This window comes from Gasterosteus aculeatus, chromosome 2, assembly GCF_964276395.1.
Source record: "Gasterosteus aculeatus chromosome 2, fGasAcu3.hap1.1, whole genome shotgun sequence".
Lineage (NCBI taxonomy): Eukaryota > Metazoa > Chordata > Actinopteri > Perciformes > Gasterosteidae > Gasterosteus > Gasterosteus aculeatus.
Window position 1 is genome coordinate 12,127,074 of NC_135689.1, and position 20,828 is coordinate 12,147,901.

The 20,828-nt window shown below is 48.9% G+C and overlaps 1 protein-coding gene across 5 annotated transcripts in view; it reads left to right on the plus strand.

Annotated features, from left to right (window-relative positions):
• rerea (arginine-glutamic acid dipeptide (RE) repeats a) overlaps positions 1 to 20,828 on the plus strand; it is a 106,654-nt gene that overhangs the window by 48,850 nt on the left and 36,976 nt on the right. For all 5 annotated transcript variants that reach the window (XM_040192438.2, XM_078093062.1, XM_040192439.2 and 2 more), the window contains one exon: positions 4,383 to 4,453. In XM_040192438.2, coding sequence (XP_040048372.2) covers positions 4,383 to 4,453 — 71 coding nt within the window. The remainder of the gene's footprint in view (positions 1 to 4,382; positions 4,454 to 20,828) is intronic.

Consider the following 20,828-nt stretch of genomic DNA (forward strand, 5'->3'; position numbering starts at 1 on the left):
GTCCCTATCGCTCAACAGCACACTCCTGCAGCTCAGTGGAACGCACACAAAGACCCAGCGCTATCCACACTGCTCAGCGCTTCCCTCCGCTGTGCTGGGCGCTGCGGGCGGCGCGTCTCCTCCCTCCATAACCGACCCGCTGGCTAGTCTGTTTTAAATGGAGAGCGCTAATGGAAACCACCTGCCTCCACTCCTTCTGCCTTTCTAGCTCAGTTTGTGTCACACAACATGGCTGCTGCAGCCAAGAGTCGCTGATTTGCATCGCCGGCGTTATGAATCGTTTTGATGCAAAGTGTTTGCAGGCGAGAGGTTCCCCTTTTCCCGGTGGTCTGTTCATCACCGACCCACTTGGTAAAGTTCTTCTGCTCTGGAAATTAGTTGGTATCAAAGTTAATGGTAACAACTGATGAAATAAAGAGAATGTCAATTTGATCGCTGAGCATAATTATAATAATTCATTCTGTCAACTTTATATTTCACAATTGGACTATTTTGTTAGGATTTAGATGTGATTATAAAGCCTTTAAGACTCTTGACATTTTTGGATTAGGTACCTTGAAAGTGCTGTAATTTCATTCTTAACGCGGCGTGAAGCCCTTTTCAGATATATTTGTCCTGCACTTAATTAAAGTGCCCTGCACAGAATTCTATGTATGAGTTTCACACAAACAACATTCGACACTAGGGATCCTTTGTAGAGTTACCAACTCAGGCCGAGGCTCGATTAGCATCGCACATCCCCTGCGGCGTGGAGAATAGCTGCCGATCAGTTTGGCGGTTTGCAGACGAGCCGACGTGAGGGACGGGGCCCCGCAGTCGTCTGGTATTGAGGCGTAGCAGTGCAGATCTGTAGCCTGTCGCTAACGGAATAGATCTATTTTTAAAAAGCCTTCTCTGCCTGCCCATCTCTCCGCACGCTAAAAACTCTGGGAAAAGGGCTTTTTTTAGAGAAATCAAACCACCTGCCGACCGCTGAATGAGAAAGCGTGGGCTAGCCGAGAGCGGGGGGGGGGGGGGGGGGGGGGGTGTTGTCAAAGAACCTCTGTTCTCCCCTAGGAGCTCGGTCAGCTGCAGGCCGGCCCTGTTGCAGAGAGCTGATGGTATCGCTTGCCAGGTATTTCCCACTGCTTTTCCGGGGGAAGAGAAGGGAGAGTCACAGGGCTCATGGAGGGCGGTAGGGGAAGGAAAGTGTGTGTGTGTGGGGGGGGGGGGGACAATCAAAGTGTACCGTGCAACACTCACCGCCCGCGAGCACGGCCCGGGCAAATGCTCCTCTTTATTCAACGAGACTGCTCGTGTCCTCAAACGTGCTCATATTATTGGGTGTGTTCAGCTGATCTCATTCTACAAGTGCACCCCCCCCCCTCTCCCCCCTCCTCCACTGTTTACAAAACATTGGCGCATACGACTGTGTTCACATTGTGACTTTCCCCATTGTTGGCGTCTGGTAAAAGAAAGCCCGGGCTGATTTTATCTCCAGACTCCCCTTCCCCCTCCGCTGAAATGCTGCGGCAAATTACACCGCATCTTATTTGCTTGATACAGGGAGAGGAGAGCGCAGCTTTTCTCCGCCGAGGCTAGGTGTGTTTTAGATTAGACACGCTTGGCGGCCATTAGAGAATGGCTGGTTGAACAATGAGCTACAGCTGAGTAAATTGCCATGTGTATGCATGTGTGTGTGTGTGTGTGTGTGGGTCTGTACGCTCAACGACGTTGAGCCTGAACCCGGCGGCGGCGATACAACCCGAGGCAGCGACCGCCCGGATCAGGTTTCAGCGCCGTGCCCAGGTCTCGAGAAAGCATGCTCGGTAGCCTCACGATTATCTGCCAGTGTCGGGGTCTTGAACTTTTCCCTCGCTCGCTGTCCTTCTGGGTGGCGTGGCGGCCGGCAGCGGCGTGTAAGGGGGGAGGAACTTTAACTTAACAGCTGCAAAGGGAGTGAGAGCACTCTGCTACAAAGGCCCCGCTGTGGTCCTCCCTCCTACGGCGGAGGCGACATCCATCCAACGAGCACACACTTCAACCCCCACACAGACCCCTTCTCCCTCACCCCCCCCCCCCCCTCTCCCGCCCTCCACAGCTAAACCTCTCGTCCCTCCCCCTTTCCACTTCCCCACTTGAGCAGGGAGACCCACTTCCAAGTGCACAAAATGGCAGGAATGTTTAACGCGGCAGGCGGAACCCCGGAGGAGCCGCGCGGCCTTTCACTCCGACGAGCCCCAACGCCTCCCCCCACCCGACTGACGGAGGAGTCCAGAGCACTAACCGGGTTTTAACTTGCACGTTCATCGAGAATCGCATCATCGGCGCTCGCATATGAAATGCCCTTGAGGGAGTCAACTTCTAGTGCCCGGCATGAATTCAAAATGGGCCTTTTGACGTTGGAAGAATAGACTCGCTTGCTGTCTGCGAATGATTGAACTAGATCCCCCGTTCTCCCTGCGCCGATCCTTTTCCCTCCCGCTGTCGGCTCTTCCTGCCCGCTGACGTCCTCCGGGGTGCAGACGCGGAGACCTGGCCCCTCTAAATGAATGTGCCGGCGAGGTGAAGGGACACTAAACCCTAATTCCCCCAATTTGACTCCTCCGAAACATGTCATCTCATTCAGATTAGACTCTTTTGTTCTCGGCCCTCCCCCCACTCCCTCCCACTCCTACTCTCCTCCTCCACCCGCTTCTCCCTCCCTCCCTCCCTCCCTCTCTCTCAACACACACTGTTGTTCACAGATCACACAACAGCACTGATGGATATTTTCATTCATGTTATCTTGTAAATGACTTCCAGGGAATGGTGTAGAGGAGGGAGAAGACGAGGGAGGGGGGGGAGCGAGAAGAGGCCAGTAGTGAGAGATATAATGCGTCACTCAGAGCCGGCGAGGAAGATAACCCCCCATCCCCCCATCCCCCATCCTCCTCCCTCCTCTCCCCCTCCCCTTGGAACAGCTCATTCAGGCCATAGCAGATAACAAGCCCACCCTGGGGTTACACACACACACACACACACACACACACACACACACACACACACACACACATACACAGATCCTCTTAAAAAAACAAAGCCCATGACGTCGCACTCGTACACACCAGCGCCTCTACAAATGGCATCTTGGGTGTCGGAGCCATTTAATATCTTTGCCAGCCTCCCTTTGCTCTTTAAGCGGTAAGATAAACCACAGTCAGATCAATAACTCACTGTTGACGCAAACAAATAAATAACAGATTCGTTTTGCGTCCGTTCGTTTTGGTGAAACGCCCCCCCGATACTGCAAGTCTTACAGAGCTGCACCATGTTGTCCGTCTTTGTGGCCCGTGTGTTGATGTTGAGGCGTGGGGGCTACGCTCCGTTGCACCAAATGCCGGGGAAAACCATCTTGGGGAGGGAGGGGGGGGGGGCAAATAGCTTGTTGCACTGCTTCCGTTCAAACAGAAGGTCAATTTTGAGTGTGTGATGTGTTTTTTTAAGTTGAGCAAGTAAGATCTGCCTTTTACTGGTTGTCATTTAAACCCAAATAAATAGATTTTCTCCGTTGGATCACACTGCTGGTTTTGCGGTTCAGCTAAAAGCACAAGGTGAACGGGAGACTATTATGCTAATTGGCCTTTTGTGGATTCAAATCTCCTTTTCTCCCATAGTTCTAACCCCCGTTTCTGGAAAGTACTGTGCCAGGCTTAGCCGTAACCATTAGCCATGTCCCCCCCGCCTCCTCCTCCTCCTCCTCCACCTCCTCCTCTCTCTCCACAGAAGTGGCTGTGTGTTTTTGTCCTCTGCAGCGTGAATGTTTTTGTTAAGGAGATGAGGGTTCGTGACCCGGCCATACCACCAGTCACATCCAATTTAACAGCACGGCCGGGCCAGGGCCACCTCCTCACACACAAAGTGTGTGGGGGGGGGGGGGGGGGGGGGACGCCTTCAACACTTGAGGGTTGTGTAATTTGGCTACTTTTTAAAACTTGAAAAGACAGAAGGTGTATTTAGCTCTCTCCCCCCCTGCGCTGTGCCAACACACTGTTAACTGGACATTTATCAGTGCAATGACAGGAGTTGTCATTTCTGCAGGAACGCGTCTCAGTGAAGACTACTGGAGTGAAATGGGGTTAAAGCCAGTGTTGCTCACTGGTGTATAAATGGAGTGGAACAATAACATAATTCCCCTTGGGTGTAATGTTTGCTTTAGAAAGGCAACCTTGTAGCGCTCCAAAAGTCCTTAATCCTATTACTCGCGTTCCAATTGAATTTGACTCAAGGAGGAAAAATGTCTTTTCAGCCGAGGTAACAGCACCCAAAATAATATATTACTCTCTGTTGGCATAAAACATGAAAGCTCTCGGAACGTTTTTCTCCAAACTCACTTTTCTGGTTTCTCTTTCTCTCACTTGCAGATTGTGTCTACATCGAGAGCCGGCGGCCCAACACTCCCTACTTCATCTGTAGCATTCAGGATTTCAAGCTGGTGAGTAGATTTTCACATCCTGTCCGCTCCGCCGTTTCTCCTCGCGTCCTCACGCTGGCCCGAAGTTCCCCACTCATCCGCCCGCCCGGGCGCATGTAGGTGAAGAGGTGCACATTTTGGTTACACACTGGTAGTCTGATGAGGACGGACTATAAACTATAGGGAAATACGATTTATAATCAGTCATTTATAATGCGTCTGGAAGTTTTCGAAGGGTAATGTGGAATACAAAGAAATCCCTGTGAGAATGAGGCTTGAATGTTAAACACAATGCCTCTAATGGAAATAAAGATTTTTGTCAATGCACTTTATTGATTTAATGAAACCATCGCCCGTTTTTAATAGATTTTCTTGTTTTTTTAACAGCCTGATGTGGCCAAATTGCCTCTTTTGCTGAATAAATACAATTATAAGTTGTAATAAGTAATAAGCCTTTGAGAAATGCTGATTCATCCGACTGAGTCGGTTTAGTAAAGTGCCGCTTGTTCCTCTACTAATTGATCGAGTGGAGGATTGCGTTTGAGTTCAGGTTGGGTCGCTGGGCGCTCCGCGCTGACGCGTAAAAAATAAATTCTTCCGCCCGCCGCAGAGCAACGTCAGTTGTTATGGCGTAACACCAGTATGAGCGGCACGTGAGAAACTCGTAGCGTACGGAAATCTTATACCGTTTGAACCGGTATACCGCCCAGCCCCAGTCCTTGGTCAGGTTTTCATCTGCCATATATGGAGCGCGGCGCACATTTTTGGTGCTGCATCAATGTGCAGAGGCTACTGGAATATGTAAGTCATGGGTCTATGATGCCACATAAACCTGCTGCAGTCTCTTAACACAGTGTCCAGAAGGCTCGGTGAGGGGCGGCCAGGCCCCAAGGGGCCAAAGAAATGGCTGCCAACAGCCAGGGTGATGATGTGAGGTCAGCTCACAGCCCACCCACAACCCTTCTGGAGAAGGTGGACTAGTGTCTGCGTGTGTGTGTGTCTGTGTACATATGCATATACTTTCGTGTATGCATTTGAGGTAGCGGAGTTGCTATTTAACTTTCATGTGAATACTTTTAGCGTGGGAGTGGCAGTTGTTGTGTGAAGAAGGCGCTTTAAGGTGAGCTGGAGACCTTTTCAGAGGGGAGGGCAGCAGTGGCTGTAATCGGATTGCTGCTAGAGACTGCTGAGGACGGCAGGAACCCTACACACACACACACACACACACACACACACACACACACACACACACACACACTAGCACAGGAAAGCCTCACACCTGCACCTTGATTAAGAGTGCCAGAAGAGGTCTGGGGCAGACAGAGGTAATTGTCCAGGGAGAGAGAGAGAATACTGGGTCCATTACTTGACCTCTCTCTCTCTCTCTCTCTCTCTCTCTCCCTTTCGTCCTCTCTCTTTAACTCCCCCCATCCATCTGTAATTAATGAACAGCCATCTGCATGCCTGTGTGTGTTTGAGCAGACTGTCCCCGTGCCCTCCTATGTTAGAACAACAAGCCCTGCTGGCTCGCTAAAACAAGTACAGCGTGTTGCATCGAGCTCATTTGTCGCTGCGTTGGGCACTGCGGTCTTTCTGTACTGGTTCGGGATGATGGCCGATTTAGCTTACAATCGCATGCCGTTGGTAAAGAGTACCATCCGCCCTTCTCGTAGGACTCAGACTGGTTTCCTTGATCGGGAATGAAGCTCAGCTTAATCTAATTTCTTTCTCTTGCCACAATATATTGAAACGGAGAAACAACCGGCAGCTTGAGATCCATGCAAGCGTATCACATGTCAACCCATTCCCTTTATTTCCTTTTCTCACATCCCTCCTTGCCTCCGTCTGCAACCCCCACCTTTTCTTGCTATAAGGATTATTGATCAACCCCCACCCCCTCTGTGTGGGGGAACAAGGCTTTGGAGGCGCAGCACAGGGGGAGGAAATTTCATTGGTCCTGAACCCAACAACCTTATCAATACTGCCCGTCTCGCACCCGTCTCCCTCCCTCTCTCTCCCTCCCTCTCTCTCCTCCCTCAAGTCTTTCGGCTGTATCAGTCTCACTCGTGTACTTTATCTAATGACCTGTGAATCCAATTAGCGGCGTATAGAAATCCTGAATGCAGCTATCAATCTCTCCAGCGTGGGGACGAACAAGAATTGAAGGCTGCCTCCTCGTGTCTCCATATCTTTTTTTTTTTGTTTTCCTCTGCATGTCCGTGTGCTTCCTTCATGCTTCTGTACACACGGCGCAGTCCTCCAGCAATAAGACGCGTAGAACAAATAAATCCCACTCGGCAGCATTATCAAGGGTCATTTTGAGCATTTACTTTACCCAGTTTGTTTACTCAACAATGGTGCCCCGTGTCACCTCTGATACGTATTGATTCAGTCGTATGGATTTCAGTGTCCTAGCGTCCTCCTTAAAATGTCTGCCTGGTTACAGTGGTGACCAGCAGGAGGCCATTTTAATGAATTGTTAGAAAAGGAAAACATCTAATAATAACATATATACGAACATTTGCATATTTGAAGCATTAAAACAAGGACGCTGTAACAGGAATACTGCATATGATGGAACAATTTAATGTTAAATCCAAATTTAAGAGAATTGGGGTCTAAAATTGCATCTATGGGTCTAAGTGCACACAGAACTAATCAACGTATTGTGTATTTAATCCGATTCTGCCTCTTCTCCCTTCTGATCCAATCAATTTACGCCAACAATCCTCCGGCGGGTTTTTCCCACAGGGGCGAGTTTCAGTTTACACCCGGTGTCGTGACCCCGTAATTTGTTTACAATCTATATTTGATGAGAGTAATGCAATGAGCCTGCAAACCATTGACGTGTGTGTGCGTGTCTGCGCGCATACGTGGTGTGTTTGTCATTATGTTAACGTGCGACTCGCGTGATAAACACATCTGCATCAACACTGTGAGCTTCCTGTTGCTTTGAGGGGGAGCCCTGTGCCATCTGCAGCCTTTGACTCTGGCTTCACACTCCATGCTTCTCCTACCTAGATTGTCTCCTTGGTCTCCATTTCTCTCCCTCTCGCTCTCATCTGTCTGCTTCTACACTTCACCCCCACCCCCCCCCCCCCCCCCCCCCAGCCCCTCCCCCCCACACTCCTCTTTATCTGCTGTCAATCACCTCCCTCCCTCGCGCCTCCCTTCCCATGTTCTAGTCATTGTGTCCATGTCTTCGAAGCTCATTGACCGCCCCCCCTCCTGCTTGTATCCAACCTCATTTGCTGTTATTGGCCAAGTCAGCTGTGTTCCGTCCTCCCTCCCTCCCCCACATCCCTCTCTTACTCCCTCTGCTTTCTAACAGCATCCTCGTCTCTCTCTCTCTCTCTCTCCCCCTTTTTCGTTAATGGAGTGATTGCAGCGTTTGTCCCTTTGGGAACGCAGAATTGAGGAGCCCAATACGCCAACACACACACACACACACAATGTCTCCCGCACACATCTGTGGATCTCCCTTCTTATGGACATTTAATTAGATGCCATGTACGATGCAATGATTGTTCCAGGAGTCCAGCTCATATGGTTCAGGCCTGCTCAGCTTAAAAGGATGAGGGATTTTCTTTGCAGTCAGTATGTTTGTGTGTACTGTATCCAATGCTTATCATCATGTGTCCCGCATAACGGCATCAGTTTAAAATCACATTGTACGGTAATCACCATCTCAAGGTCCAGTGTGCTCTGTTCGCGCTGTGAGTTGTGTGCGAGCAAATCTCTGATGGGTTTTGCATTCGCGCTTGAAAAAATGCTGCGATGGAGTTTTGTTTGCGTTTTCAGCACTGTCGTATAACTTCTCATCACATTAACTCTGTTAACTGGAAACTTTTAAATTCATGCAAAAAATAATAAATAATCTTACAAAAAATCTCAAGCAATTAGGATTTGATTTGATTTGCATCCTGCTCAGACAGCCAAATACACGTAGCTACATTTAGCAACTGCCTGACATTATCTCTGTTTGACTTTAACTTTTCTGGGGTTTTGGTGAGAAGACGTCACTTAATTTATGTTTCAAAAACTTGGAACCTAGAAATGTGAAATCCAATACACTTAATTAGCAGATAAGCTTGGGAATGAATGATTAAAACCATTCCTTACATTTTCACTTAACCTAGCAACATTTTCTTGGGCTATAATAGAATTTGCAGTTACATTTTGAAGATGCAAAAACTAAACAAACCCCGCTCAATTGATGTATCTGTTTATTTGAATACAATCCAGACTTAAAACAGTGGTGCAAGATTCAAATATCATACAATTTCTGTTATATATTAAAAACAACCTTGATGTGATCACCATAAAATGTGTTATTTTATTACTACATAATGTCTCACCAGATCCTATTTGCCTTTTTGTGTGTACTAACATGTGTATTATAATGCGTGTTTGTGTTTGATGGATCCAGCAGCAAAGCTTTCCCTGCAGGCACAGGAAACAACATGCTTACACCTCCACATCACAGACACACACACCAAATGTTAATTGTATCCCAGACAACTGCATCTTGATGCCTTTAGCTGGTGCTTATTAATCCTTTAAAATGCTTCCTATTCAAAGCCCATCATTAAAAATGTTTGATAAAGATGCTAATATATGTGCATAAATATGGCTGCTCTACATAAGCAGTTATTAGGTTTTCTGTGCACCCTGAGTACAGTCCTAATGGAGTCCAAAGTGCCGAGAATTAGCTTAACAATGAGACCCACTAGCCAATTAGCTTGCGGCTAACCTGTCTGCGCTTATTCAGATCCATGCAAAACATCTCTCACTGTACAATGTGGCATTAGTAAGTAGAGTTCCCTGCCATCCCTCTGATCCTGCCCCAGAATTCCTCCCCTTATGTAAAGCCGCAGCAGTCCCAATGCGCCCTGTGATGCGTGCAGCGAGTCGATGAAAGGAGAAATGTCAGCTTCCAAAGCACAACCTGTGCGTCTCTTCCACCAAAACGTCTCTGATTGGTGCTGAGCCATCAAGGCGATCGCAGAAGGTTGACTAGACAGGCATCGCTTGTCTCTTGTCACTGCCTAGAAGGCTGAGTTCCCTCTTTTTATCTTCACATTTTCTCCCTTCACGACCGACCTCCACCCCCCCCCACCCACCCCGTTGAACATTTTGAAATGCAATTATGGATCAGTGAGCACCGCCATCAGTCGCACTTCTTGTTAATATTTATCGAGTAGAGCTCCAGCCGCTGCCATCTCTTGAGAGTGGGGCGCTACCCTCATTAGGGGCAATTTTGTGTGTGTGTGTGTGTGTGTGTGTGTGAGAGAGAGAGATCCCTGGCTCTTCCTTTCATTCCACGGTCCACTCAGCTGCTTTAAGCGTTCTGTTACACTTTCCAGACGTGAACATGTGGAGGTGCAGCCCTTCAGAATTGCGCGTGCGGCTGTCTTAAGTGTCTGCTCTCTGTGAAGAAGCGGCTTTGACAAGGGCATCTGTGGACACGGCCGGCCGGCTGAGCCTGCTGCAAGCTGTTTGAGTGAAGCATTCTGCCTGTGACGTTCCCCGTCGAGGAGCAGCCTTAAAGCAATAGAACCGGGGCAGAGCCGCCGCTAAACCCCCGAACGGCTGTTCTTTGACACCCGCCTACAAAAGGAAAACAGACCAGAGGAGGCTTGCGGATTTTTATACATCCTAACTGGGGTCTGCAGCAGGTTAACGCCAGAAGTGAAAAATTCATTGAAAAAGTCCTGTTTGGATTGCATCCATTTATTTGACAAATGGCCCCCCCCTGTCCCGAGTGCTGCTTCGGCAGTATCAGGTGACTTTCGCCATTAGGATAGCGTTGATTAATGACCATTGGGTCATTTAGCTGAGGTGTCGGGGTCACTGGCTGCAACAGTTGCTCTTGCGACGCAAGCAGGTTCTTAAGCGGACACACTGACTGACAAGTGCTGGTCCTCCTCCGGCGTCACGTTGCAAGCTCGGTGCATTTCTCAGATGAGACGCATGCCGGCGCGCAGCTCTCAAACAGCCACGCGGCTGCGTCTCTCTTCGGGGAGGCAGGTATGATCGATTGTCCATGAGAGCGCAGTGAGGAATAAATAAAGCAATGCAAATGGCAACACTGAGATAACATAGTTCACCCACTGCAGGAGGCTGCATTCAGCTCTGCTTGTGGATCCAAATCCAGACCCTCCCCCTGGCTCCTCGCCTTTTTATTCTCCCCCCGTCTCCCCCTCTTTTCATCTTTTTGGACAGATAACGTTTTCTTTTTTTTTTTCTTCTTTCTTCTCACACCCTCACTGCCCTCCCTGTGCATTAGCTAAATGCTGCTATGGAAACTATTTGCTCAGCCAATAGGAGGATCTCTTTCTCTAGGATGGAAGATGGGAGGGGAGGGAAGCGGAGACAGGCTGAAATCAAAATGGGGGTTTTGTGTGTGTGTGTGTGTGTGTGTGTGTTTTTATGAGCGCTGATTACCTTCCCAGACGTAGAGGGCGCAGCCTCCGGAAAGTGGGGGTTGCTCGGCCTCCGGGGCCAGGCTAGCGGCCATAGCATTTTCATAAGACTTCAAAATCTCAATCAATAGCCAGCTCTTTGACCCACTACTGCTAAATTATTCAGCACAGGAGCCTTTTGCCCACTCTCCCCCCTCTGGACTTCCATTAGTTGAGCTTTCTTTCACCAGCTTGGATGCGTCTCTCAAACAAACACACACACACATGCATTGAAATGCGTTGAGTCATTTTTCAGTGAAAGATGACATTTTGGGCCTTGCATATATATCCGAGTGCTAATTTCACCCGTCGCCGCTGACTTGTTGAAAAATTCAGTGGCTCCATTTTTATTCTGGCACATCACAAGTGAAAAATGTCCCGTCTGATGTCTTCACCAACATCTGAAGCAAATGCACTACATTTAATCTTTAAAGCAGTAGAACAAACAGCACCGCCTGCCTTGGCACCAGTGCTGATGAGAAAGTGGCGAAACAAAGACGTCAGAGAGAATCAAGAACATTTGAAGCTCTAAAAACCTCAGGACTCCCAACCTGGTGGTTGTTTATGAAAATAATGACAAGGGCTTTCAAACTACCTGACCGGGTCTTCCTTTGAAATGAAAGCAGGCGACTCTTCCATGGGGGGGTTGCACACTAAATTAGAGGTTGAAAGGTCCTTTTGAAGAGCACAAATGCTCATAGTGTCTAGCAATCATGGGGCTGGATTGCACTCAAACACATTCCTTGTGTATGTTGGTGTGTGTCCTCAATGCTGGAACGAAGCGGAGGACATCATGCAGTCTTTTTTGTTGTCTTTGTATAGACTACAGTCATTTGTTTGTAGCCTTCCTTATAAGCAAATTAGTTTTCATGAGCAATTCATGTGATTACATTGGAATTTGTAGACCTTTTTCGTTTCAATAAAAAGGAAATCCGATTTTTTGTTTGTCCTCTCTCAAACAACTATGGAAAAGTAAAATACTTACAAGCCCTCAGCGCTTTAAAATGCAACAGCACCGCTTTCTTTTTTACTCATAAACAATCTGCTGACGTAAGAGAAAACATTTCATTTATTTTTTTACTGGCTGACTGGTGAGAAGTGACTGACACATGCAAAAAGAACGTCATTCACTCCCTCCTCCTCTGTGTGTGTGTGTGTGTGTGTGTGTGTGTGTGTGTGTCAACCTGCATATGTGTGCTTATGTGGGTGAGAGATTGATAAAGCTTGAAAGTTTGTTGGCTCGTAGCTCTCGGTGACGTGATTGCTGGTGTGCAGCTCAAGTCTGCACGCACACAGTGAGGTTGAATCCACACACACAGGCGCACGTACGCACACATGTTGTCCGTGTTCTTCAGTTCTTCAGATTGCAATTAGTCATAGCTCTAAGTCCAAAGTAAGCACCGAGCACAGAACAACCCTAAAAACATGTGGAACAACTAACTTAATCGGACATGTCTTATGTTGTAATTCCTCCCCGTGCATGCAGAGTCTCTCACTAGCTCTGCTCATGACAGAGCTGAGGTCCATCATAACACTATCAAGATGTGCCCAGATCTTGTTAAATTATTATGGCAAAACCTTTTCTTTATGGAGTTGTATTCACAGTAATGAAATTGATATCAAAGTGGGAATTATGGCCTGTTTTGGTTCTTCACATCAACTATTAATGTCAAGATTTTCTTTACTCAAAGCAATTTATCTTATCTTTTATTCCAAAAGAAAACATTTGACAATTGACAATAACAAAGTAAACGTCTAACATTTATGATTTTTGACGTGTGCACTGGTTGTTTTGTAAATGGTTTCTTGGACAACTCTGTGACAATAACTAAAAACACTTGATGTAATATTCATGTAGCATAAGACTCGGAAAAGAAAATTGCGGCAGGCCAAAATCACAACCGGCAAGTCAGATGTGATAAAAATCCCAAATGGGACACATCAGTGCGCCTCCAGTGAGTATGTCAGGCAGTATCTGAGAATGCGCACCCGGTGTAGTAACCAGACACTAAACACATTTGCGTGGCTTGGTCAGCTTTAATTGGATTGGCCTCAGCTTTGAAAATGGACGGCTAATTTTACCCCACCTCCTTGTCCTCTCCCACTTTACATTTCCACTTCCCTCCTTGCTGTTATTTTTCTCCTCTCCATCGGGCGCTATTCCCCGCTCTCTCGGCTTAAGTGGGTATCTGGCTCGCTTTGCCGCTGGTTTCGCAGCTCGCCTCAGTGTAATTTCCACCTTGTCCAATGTGTGACATGCCAATAAAAAAAAGAAAAGAATGAAGGGGGAAGAGGGGGAGGGGCCAAAGGATACCGCTGTGGAAGTGGAGATTTACAGTGGTATCGAGTTCACACGCCTCCACCGGGGGCCCCTCTTTCTCAGTTAAAGAACACATGGTGCAAATTAACTCTCACCAGTCGAGAGAGCACGGGGAGGAAGGGAAGGGGGGAGAAGGGGGGCGAGGGCGAGGGCATCGGTCAGAGAGAGGAGCAGACGCGGGGAGGAGGACATTTCGGAGATCGCCGTGAGGTTTGAGGAATGCCGACACTTTGTACCTCGGAGCCCGCTGCCTCGCGGCGGCCCTCAAAACAACAGGGGCCGCGGGCCGGACGTCTCCAGCAGCGATCCGCAATCTCACCCAGACCTCCCGACTCTGCGCGCGTACGACCGCTTGACTCGCCGCTAGCTTTATCTCCCCCCTCGTCTCGAAGGCTTGTCGTCGTGACGCTTTGATGGTGAAAAGGGGGGGAAATGTCTCTCACGTGCCACAAAGCCGTCCAGTCAGGACATAAGAGAAGGAAACCCTTTCTGTGATCAAGATTTTGACACTGGAGGGGCCTCGCGAACAAAGAAAGCGCAAAAATGTGGATTCTTTCTCTGAAACTACAAAATACACCAATGCCCCCAAAGATTTACTCAGCCTCGCCCTATTCTCTCTATTACCGCGGTTGAAATTTGTGTTTTAAAAAGCAGCACAGACAACTTAGGACGTTTTGGGGTTTTTTTGTCCGTGGGACACAAGAGGACGGTTGTGTGTTGTCTGCTGGGTGCGTCACATTTCCGCCCTGCGGTGTCTGCGACTGGTGATGCGCGTGCTTTTGATGGGCCGGCCTAAATTGTGTTTGCCTGTCTGTCTCCACCAATAGATCACATGGGCCGAGGGAGGCGACCACAGCAGTGGGAGGCGAGGGGGGTGGTGACGCTTCACTGCACATGCGGACACGCTTAATTTCTCTTCTGTGCAGAGGTGTTTGTCCCGTTTTTAAAACCACACGCATCAACATTACACACTTGATTATTTCTTGCGTCGTGTCCCCAGTTGCGCTCACCGCGGAAAAAAAAAACCACCGCTCCGAAACCTCAGAAACTCTCCACCGTCGTCTGCCGTTTCGCAGCACATACCTCACCCCTCCCTCCGCCCGCCCCCCCTCAGCCCCGATTCTTTTCCCCAAACATCATCTCTGCTGAGGTTTTCGCGCTGCCGCCATTTATTGTTTTTATTGTTCGCTCGATCTTAAACGGCACCCTGCGAAGCCGCATAAACACCATCTCGTGATAGTAAAGGCGCTTCCTGGCATCAAAGGGCTGAGCTGTGCTATCCCCTCAGTAGCTGTATTCATTTCTGCTGCCGCCACGCTCAGACGCTCTTTGTTCTTCTCTTTATAGGAATGTACTTAACAGTTTGGCAGTGTTGTGTTTGTGAACAGAGCCGCCTTTGTTCCGGCTGGCAGTTAACACTCCTGCACGGAGCGGAGGGAAGGAAAGTCTGCGTCATTAAGCCTACTGTTAAATTAGCCTGAGCACTATATCTTAATGGAATGATTAAGAAAATCCACACCTCCCCTAGAAGTCCCCTGTTATTTATTTTTTTGTACAGTTGTCAAATCCCCATGTCTATTATCTAGCGACTTCCCCTCCAGCCTGCTGGCCTACTGTTAAGGCGTCCTGCTGCCGTGCAAGGCCATCCTAGTCTCTCTGGAGCTCATTGAAATAATCAAAGCATTGTTCCATTTCTTTGGAATTCCAGATGTTGCCGGCTCAGTGTTTATGGTCGGACTAACAGTCTGCTGCAAAGGATTTCACTGCAGCGTCACAGCCCCCTCCCCTCCCCATCTGAGGGTGAAGAACTCGTTCATAGGCTCCCGTCATTTGCTCTTTTCATATCTTACGCCATTCTTCACCTTCTTGCACCTTATTTCTCTTCGACTTCTCCTCTGCTGTCGGGCCGTTGTGATGAATCTCCAGGGTCGAGGCATTGCGGGATGGGTGGGTGGGGGCCCATTGCTGATGTTTGCACAGCACGTGGCCACATCTGTACCGGTTCACACGTCAGCTAAAGGACAGTCGGGTTAAAAAAAAAAAAAGACGCTCCCGTCTTCCTCCCACCGTGTCTCGGGTGAAATGGAACGACTTCACGCACGGCCCTGTCGGATTGGGTAATAGTGTTGGCCGATCATCAGCCGGTGGAAGGGTGTGGGAGGTGTCTGTGCGGTGTGCTCGGCGACCTCTCGTCTTCTTCTCCCTGCGGGGCCCAAGATAAACACATTTACTCAACGCACAGCCCATTTCCTCCACGTGTGTGTGGAACTCGCTCCTCCGCTCCTCTACAGCCGTGGACGTGTGACAGGACCTGGAGGGGCCTGATGGAGCTCGCCGCTAACACATGGCTGACTGCCTCGTGTAATACTTCCACGGTCCAAAACGCCATCTCTACGGATGTCTCCCCGGGTCATTACAGGGCTTTTCAGACGGGCTTACTCTCAGTGATAATGAGACATAATGTTATTTATTTTTTGTCAAAGCAGTGCTTTGGCTTCTTCGAAGCCGCTAATTGAGTGTGTCACATGAGTTAATTTAAGACTCGCGTCACGTCACACAAATGAAGTAAAGTCACTTTGAGCCCGTCTAAAAGGTTACGCTGCAGTGCAGTTCAGATACAATTCAAACATTGAAGGGTAGGGGGGGGGGTATTGATTGCTACTATTGATCACTCTCACACTGTCCTTGCTCTCACCCCGTCTTTGTGCGGCCTTTTAACATTCATTTTTTATCAACATTCACATCCAGTCCACCTCAGCACTGAGCATAAAGGCTTCTCAAGAGAGTCGATATAACAGCGCCGCTCTTGTGTGGGCGGCTGTTTGGGCCTCCTGCTTAACTCGGGACACGGCAGTAGCCGGGCATAATTAGGTGCAAACTGTTTTTCTGCACACTAAAATGACATTTAAATGCCAAATGGCAAGTGAGGGTGTGAGCTCATCGGCGAGGACGCCCCCACCCGAAACCGCCTGCACTGAGGCTGTTGCCTTCTGGTAAACAAAGAGAGGGTAGCTATTTAACTAATTCTAATGCAGGTGTGTGCATGCGAGGCAGTGGCTCCCGCTGCTAGCTAGTGTGTTTAGTGTGCAAATTCACGCGGGCGCCCATGAAGCTGTTCACTTTCTTTTAATTCCCAAACCTGCGATTTCCTGCAACTGTACACAGCTCATTCTGTCCCTTAGATCAGTGGTCCCCAACCACCGGGCCGTTTGGTACCGGGACGCGCCACAGAAAGCTTTTTTTTTTCCTGAAAAATGTTTTATTTTGAAAATTGACCGGATTTTCTCCTAATTATGTACGCTCGTCCCTCTGACATATTCCCCACGCGTCACCAGGTGTTTTTCTTGTCCTTTTACCGTGCACGGCAGTTTCGCCGACCAGCGAACACAGAGCGTGGGCGACTACTAAGGTTTGCCTTAGATAACGAATCATGTCTATGCAGCTCCATAGAACTGCTCTGACTTCAGGGGGCGGGTCTCGTGCTGGTGAGCAGGCCCTTATAAGGCGTGAGTATCGCCTCCTGCGGGGCTCTGCACAGAATCACAAGGTGTCTGGAGCCCACCTGTCAGGCCACCTTTTAACACCAGCCTGACAAAAACCCGCCAGAGCGCAGCCGGCTGTATGCCAGCCCGCCGTGCTACGCTAGTGCATGCTATTACAAAAATATTTACGATGGCGACACGTCATGCAAAAACTCATTGGTTCCCGCGAATGAAAAGGAGCAGTGTTTCCACGGGGCTGGTGCAGCAGCCGCTGAGCTTTATGGCCTTTAAAGTGAAGCAAGGATACACATTCCTATCAATAAGTCGTGTGTGTGTATGTGAGCCACGTGTTTAATCACTGCTAGCCGGTGGGCTCAGAGGGAGAGAGGAAATCAATGCACTGGGCTATGATGAGAAGAGAGGGAGAGGGGGGAGAGGGAGGGAGGTGATCAATATCATAGCAGGGTGGGGTAATATGCGCTCCATGCAGCGGCACCACAAACCGGGAGGATTGTGGGAGTGAAGCCGGGGGGGGGGAGAAATGAGCAAAGGAAGAGCGGGAGGGGCAACGGTAAAAAGATGCAAATCTCTGGGGCGCCGGTAAACAAGAGGCTTTGTGTCAATCACTAGATGAAGTGACACATTTAGCATTCTCCTCTTCCCCTCAGCCGTCCCAACGCTGCCGGGGGATTGTTTGCTCAGCAGCTGCCCGCCCATTGGTCGGGCGCCGGTGGCGGGGCGTAGCCGCGCGGCGATAATGTATGGGCTGCCATGGCAATGATACCCACCTTTTTAAGAGAGCCATCAATAACCCCGCCCCGCTGTGTCCCACAGACTGTTAGTCAATGTGAGCCGGATCGTTCCATCATCAGCCCATCATACCGCTCTCCACACACAATCTATTAGAAGCATCCACCCGGTGACAAAGGGCCGGCTGTAAGAACACCTAATCACCCTCCACCCAAGGACAGGTGGGTGTCGATCTCACCGTCACAATAGGGGAAATTCATTAAGTGCCGACAAAAAAAAACTTGGAGCAGAGTAGCTGCAGCTACGTGAGGCTCTCGCTACGTGCCACCGCAGCGGCAAAATCTGATGCTGATACGCATGATACGGTGAACTGTGTCTCCGCTCGGTTTGACTTCAAAGCCGCGACTGGGCTGAGCCGCGCGGTTCTTTGCATCGGCGCTTAGAGCCGGGGGACAGGATGTGATGGCGGACATCTGAACTGTGCACTGTAAACGGACACTTCCTCTGTGGTCGGGAGGAAGTCCCAGCCAAATTGTACGGTCACGCTGGGTCACACGGATCATCTGCGTGTGTGTGTGTGTGTGCGTGTGTGCGGCGGCCCGTTTTCTCTCTTTGGCTTTCTGAATTTGTTTATGCATTTATTCCACTGTTTGTAGTAAAGTATCTTGCCCTGAGCGTGCTGTTAGGGGTAATTCCATTGACTCTTTGCCTCCACATACCGCACAGACATATTTAGAGACAGATATGCTGGTGTGTGTGTGTGTGTGTCTGTGTGTGTGCGCACACCAGCATATCAGGGTCGAGTGAAGGTTGAAAGTTGAGCAAAAGGTGACCGTTGAAGGCCCGGCAGTGACTTCGCTGTCTTTTCACTCTGCTTCCTTTTGTTGTGTCTTTCCTTCCTTCCTTCTCTCACTAAACAGTCACCCTCCTTTCCTGCCTGACTGAGTGAGCTGAGGCAAGTAATTCCCCCGTCTGCAGCGGAATCCTTTACCTCCACCGGCCGAGTCCCGGGTGCTGCGACACAAAGCAAATGTAGTCGGAGCTTGTGTGTGTGTGTGTGTGTGTGTGTGTGTGTGTGTGTGTGTGTGTGTGTGTGTGTGTGTGTGTGTTTACGTGTGCATGTTCAAAGTGTGCCTTTTGATTTCCCGGCGCACACACACGGATAAATGGGCGGAGACGGCTTTGATGTGCGTCAGTCGCAGAGTGGGGATGTTGATGTTTTGTTCAATCTCTCTCTCTCTCGGCCGCTGTGAGTGTCTGAGCAATAACCAACGTGTTTGACACACTGAGCTCAACATGACACCCTCTTTTTTTTTAATGTTCTGCATTAGTGAGCGATTGTTTGCTTGGCCATGCTGCAGTTTGGCAGTGGAGCGGCGTTTGACTTGCAGAGTGCCTGCTGTTACATTTAGGAGGGATTAAAAATCAAGACATGATATTTTATATTTGTCATTTATTGATCCATTATGTTGTCAGCTAAGCCTGCTTATATTGTAATCGAAAACAAAGAGTTTAGAAATAAAAGGTTACCATAGATACGTTCTATATTCCCACCTTTACCCTGCTACCTTCAAGCTGTGAAGGAACTAAAGATATGCAAAGATGTTTCGCATAATTATATATCATGGAGGATTTCAGCAGGTGCTTAAAGTCTTGAAAGAGTACGTGCAATAAGGTTCATTGTTCCACGTGGAAATGGTGGTCGTGTTCACAGCACTTCTGTTCGGTTAATGCCACCATGATGAACACGGTGTTTTATTGTTTTCAGTAATAATTTAAACCACCATCAATTAAAAACAACTCATTTGTTTTCTACTTTCTAATGATTGAATGCAAGAAGCAAGATGTTGAGAAAATACAGTTTTACTGGTTGAGTTCAGAGTCTTTGTGCATGTGAATGTTACAACATGGCGGCTGTTCTAACCGGTCTGCACTGGGAGTCATGCAGTACAGGTCCTTCTAGCAGTGGGCCAGCCTTGTTATTGCAGCTGTGTTGTCTACAATACATCTCTTGTTGCGGCACAGCAGGAGGCTGCTTGAAGCTTCTGGCCCGTGTGTGTGTGTGTGTGTGTGTGTGTGTGTGTGTGTTCCCCAGCAGTCACACTACTGTTGCTTTGAGAAGCCCTCTTGATTGTATTGGCTGTAACTGTATTTGACGAAAAAGGCCTGTAACGTCTTCTCATCTTTTGTTTACCACACACACCTGATCGCCTACTGCATTTGCATCCACACGGGTATCTCTTTACACACGGTGGGGAGGTAATTTGCATGTGATTATTTGCATATTGTACAAAGCCAGCGTGCCTGACAGACCACCCACTGCTCAGCTAGTGTGGCATCTGGCTGATACACAGCTTACATGATGTATTGCTGATAGGGCCTGTGTCGGCACGGGAGAGCGGCCCGACGGGCAAGGTCACCTTCCGACGCACAGATAAAGCGCGACGGAGAGACGGATATCCTCCGAGGCATACAATTAAATCACTAGTGGTTGAGCTAATGGTGGTACCGAGGCCATCTGCAATGCTGCCTGTCCGGTTTCACATGCGGCGTTAATGCGCGCTCGCCCCTCTTACTCTCCTCCTATTTGCCTCCATCCCCGACTGAGTATCGCCACTCCCGCCTCTCCCCAGGGTGTGTGTGTGTGGGTGTGTATTTGTCTTCTTACAAAGAAGCGGTTGCCTCTGTGTGTTTATGCGGAAATGAGCTTTGCCGTGTGTGTGTGTGTTAGAAGGATAATGAATATGCCTATTAGCTGTATATGGGTGTGTGTGCTGACTAGCAACACACACAAAAACACTAGAAGCCTCTGGATTTCTCAATATCCATGTCACTCACTCTCTCTCTCTCTCACACTCACACTCACACTCACACACACACACACACACACACACACACGCTCTCCCCATAGACACACTTTTCATGGCCCGACAGCTGCTGCTCCGTCGAGAAGACCTCCCAAGCATTCTGAGAAACGCACACGTAGATACGCTCTCCTGTCCTACCATCCCTCTGAAAGCACACACACACCCCCATCGGTCTTTGAAGTGGCAAACATCCAAAACACCGACGTGGCTCCCCAGTGACTACACTCGCACACAACCTGTCCACCCTCCACACACATTATCAATGTTATTTGGTTTGCACTCTTGCTACCGCTGCATTAACCTAAAGGTACGCCTGGAAGTTAAATGTGTATCTGTGTGTGTGCTGATTAGCATCTCCTTCTCTTACCGTCTCCCATTAAAGCACTCAATCAGCCCACGTCGCCTTTGCCCTGCTCGAGAGGCTGTCGCTCGCACACACACACACACACACACACACACACACACACACACACACAAGCGGAGTCTGGATAAGACTTCCTTGGCAGACGTCCA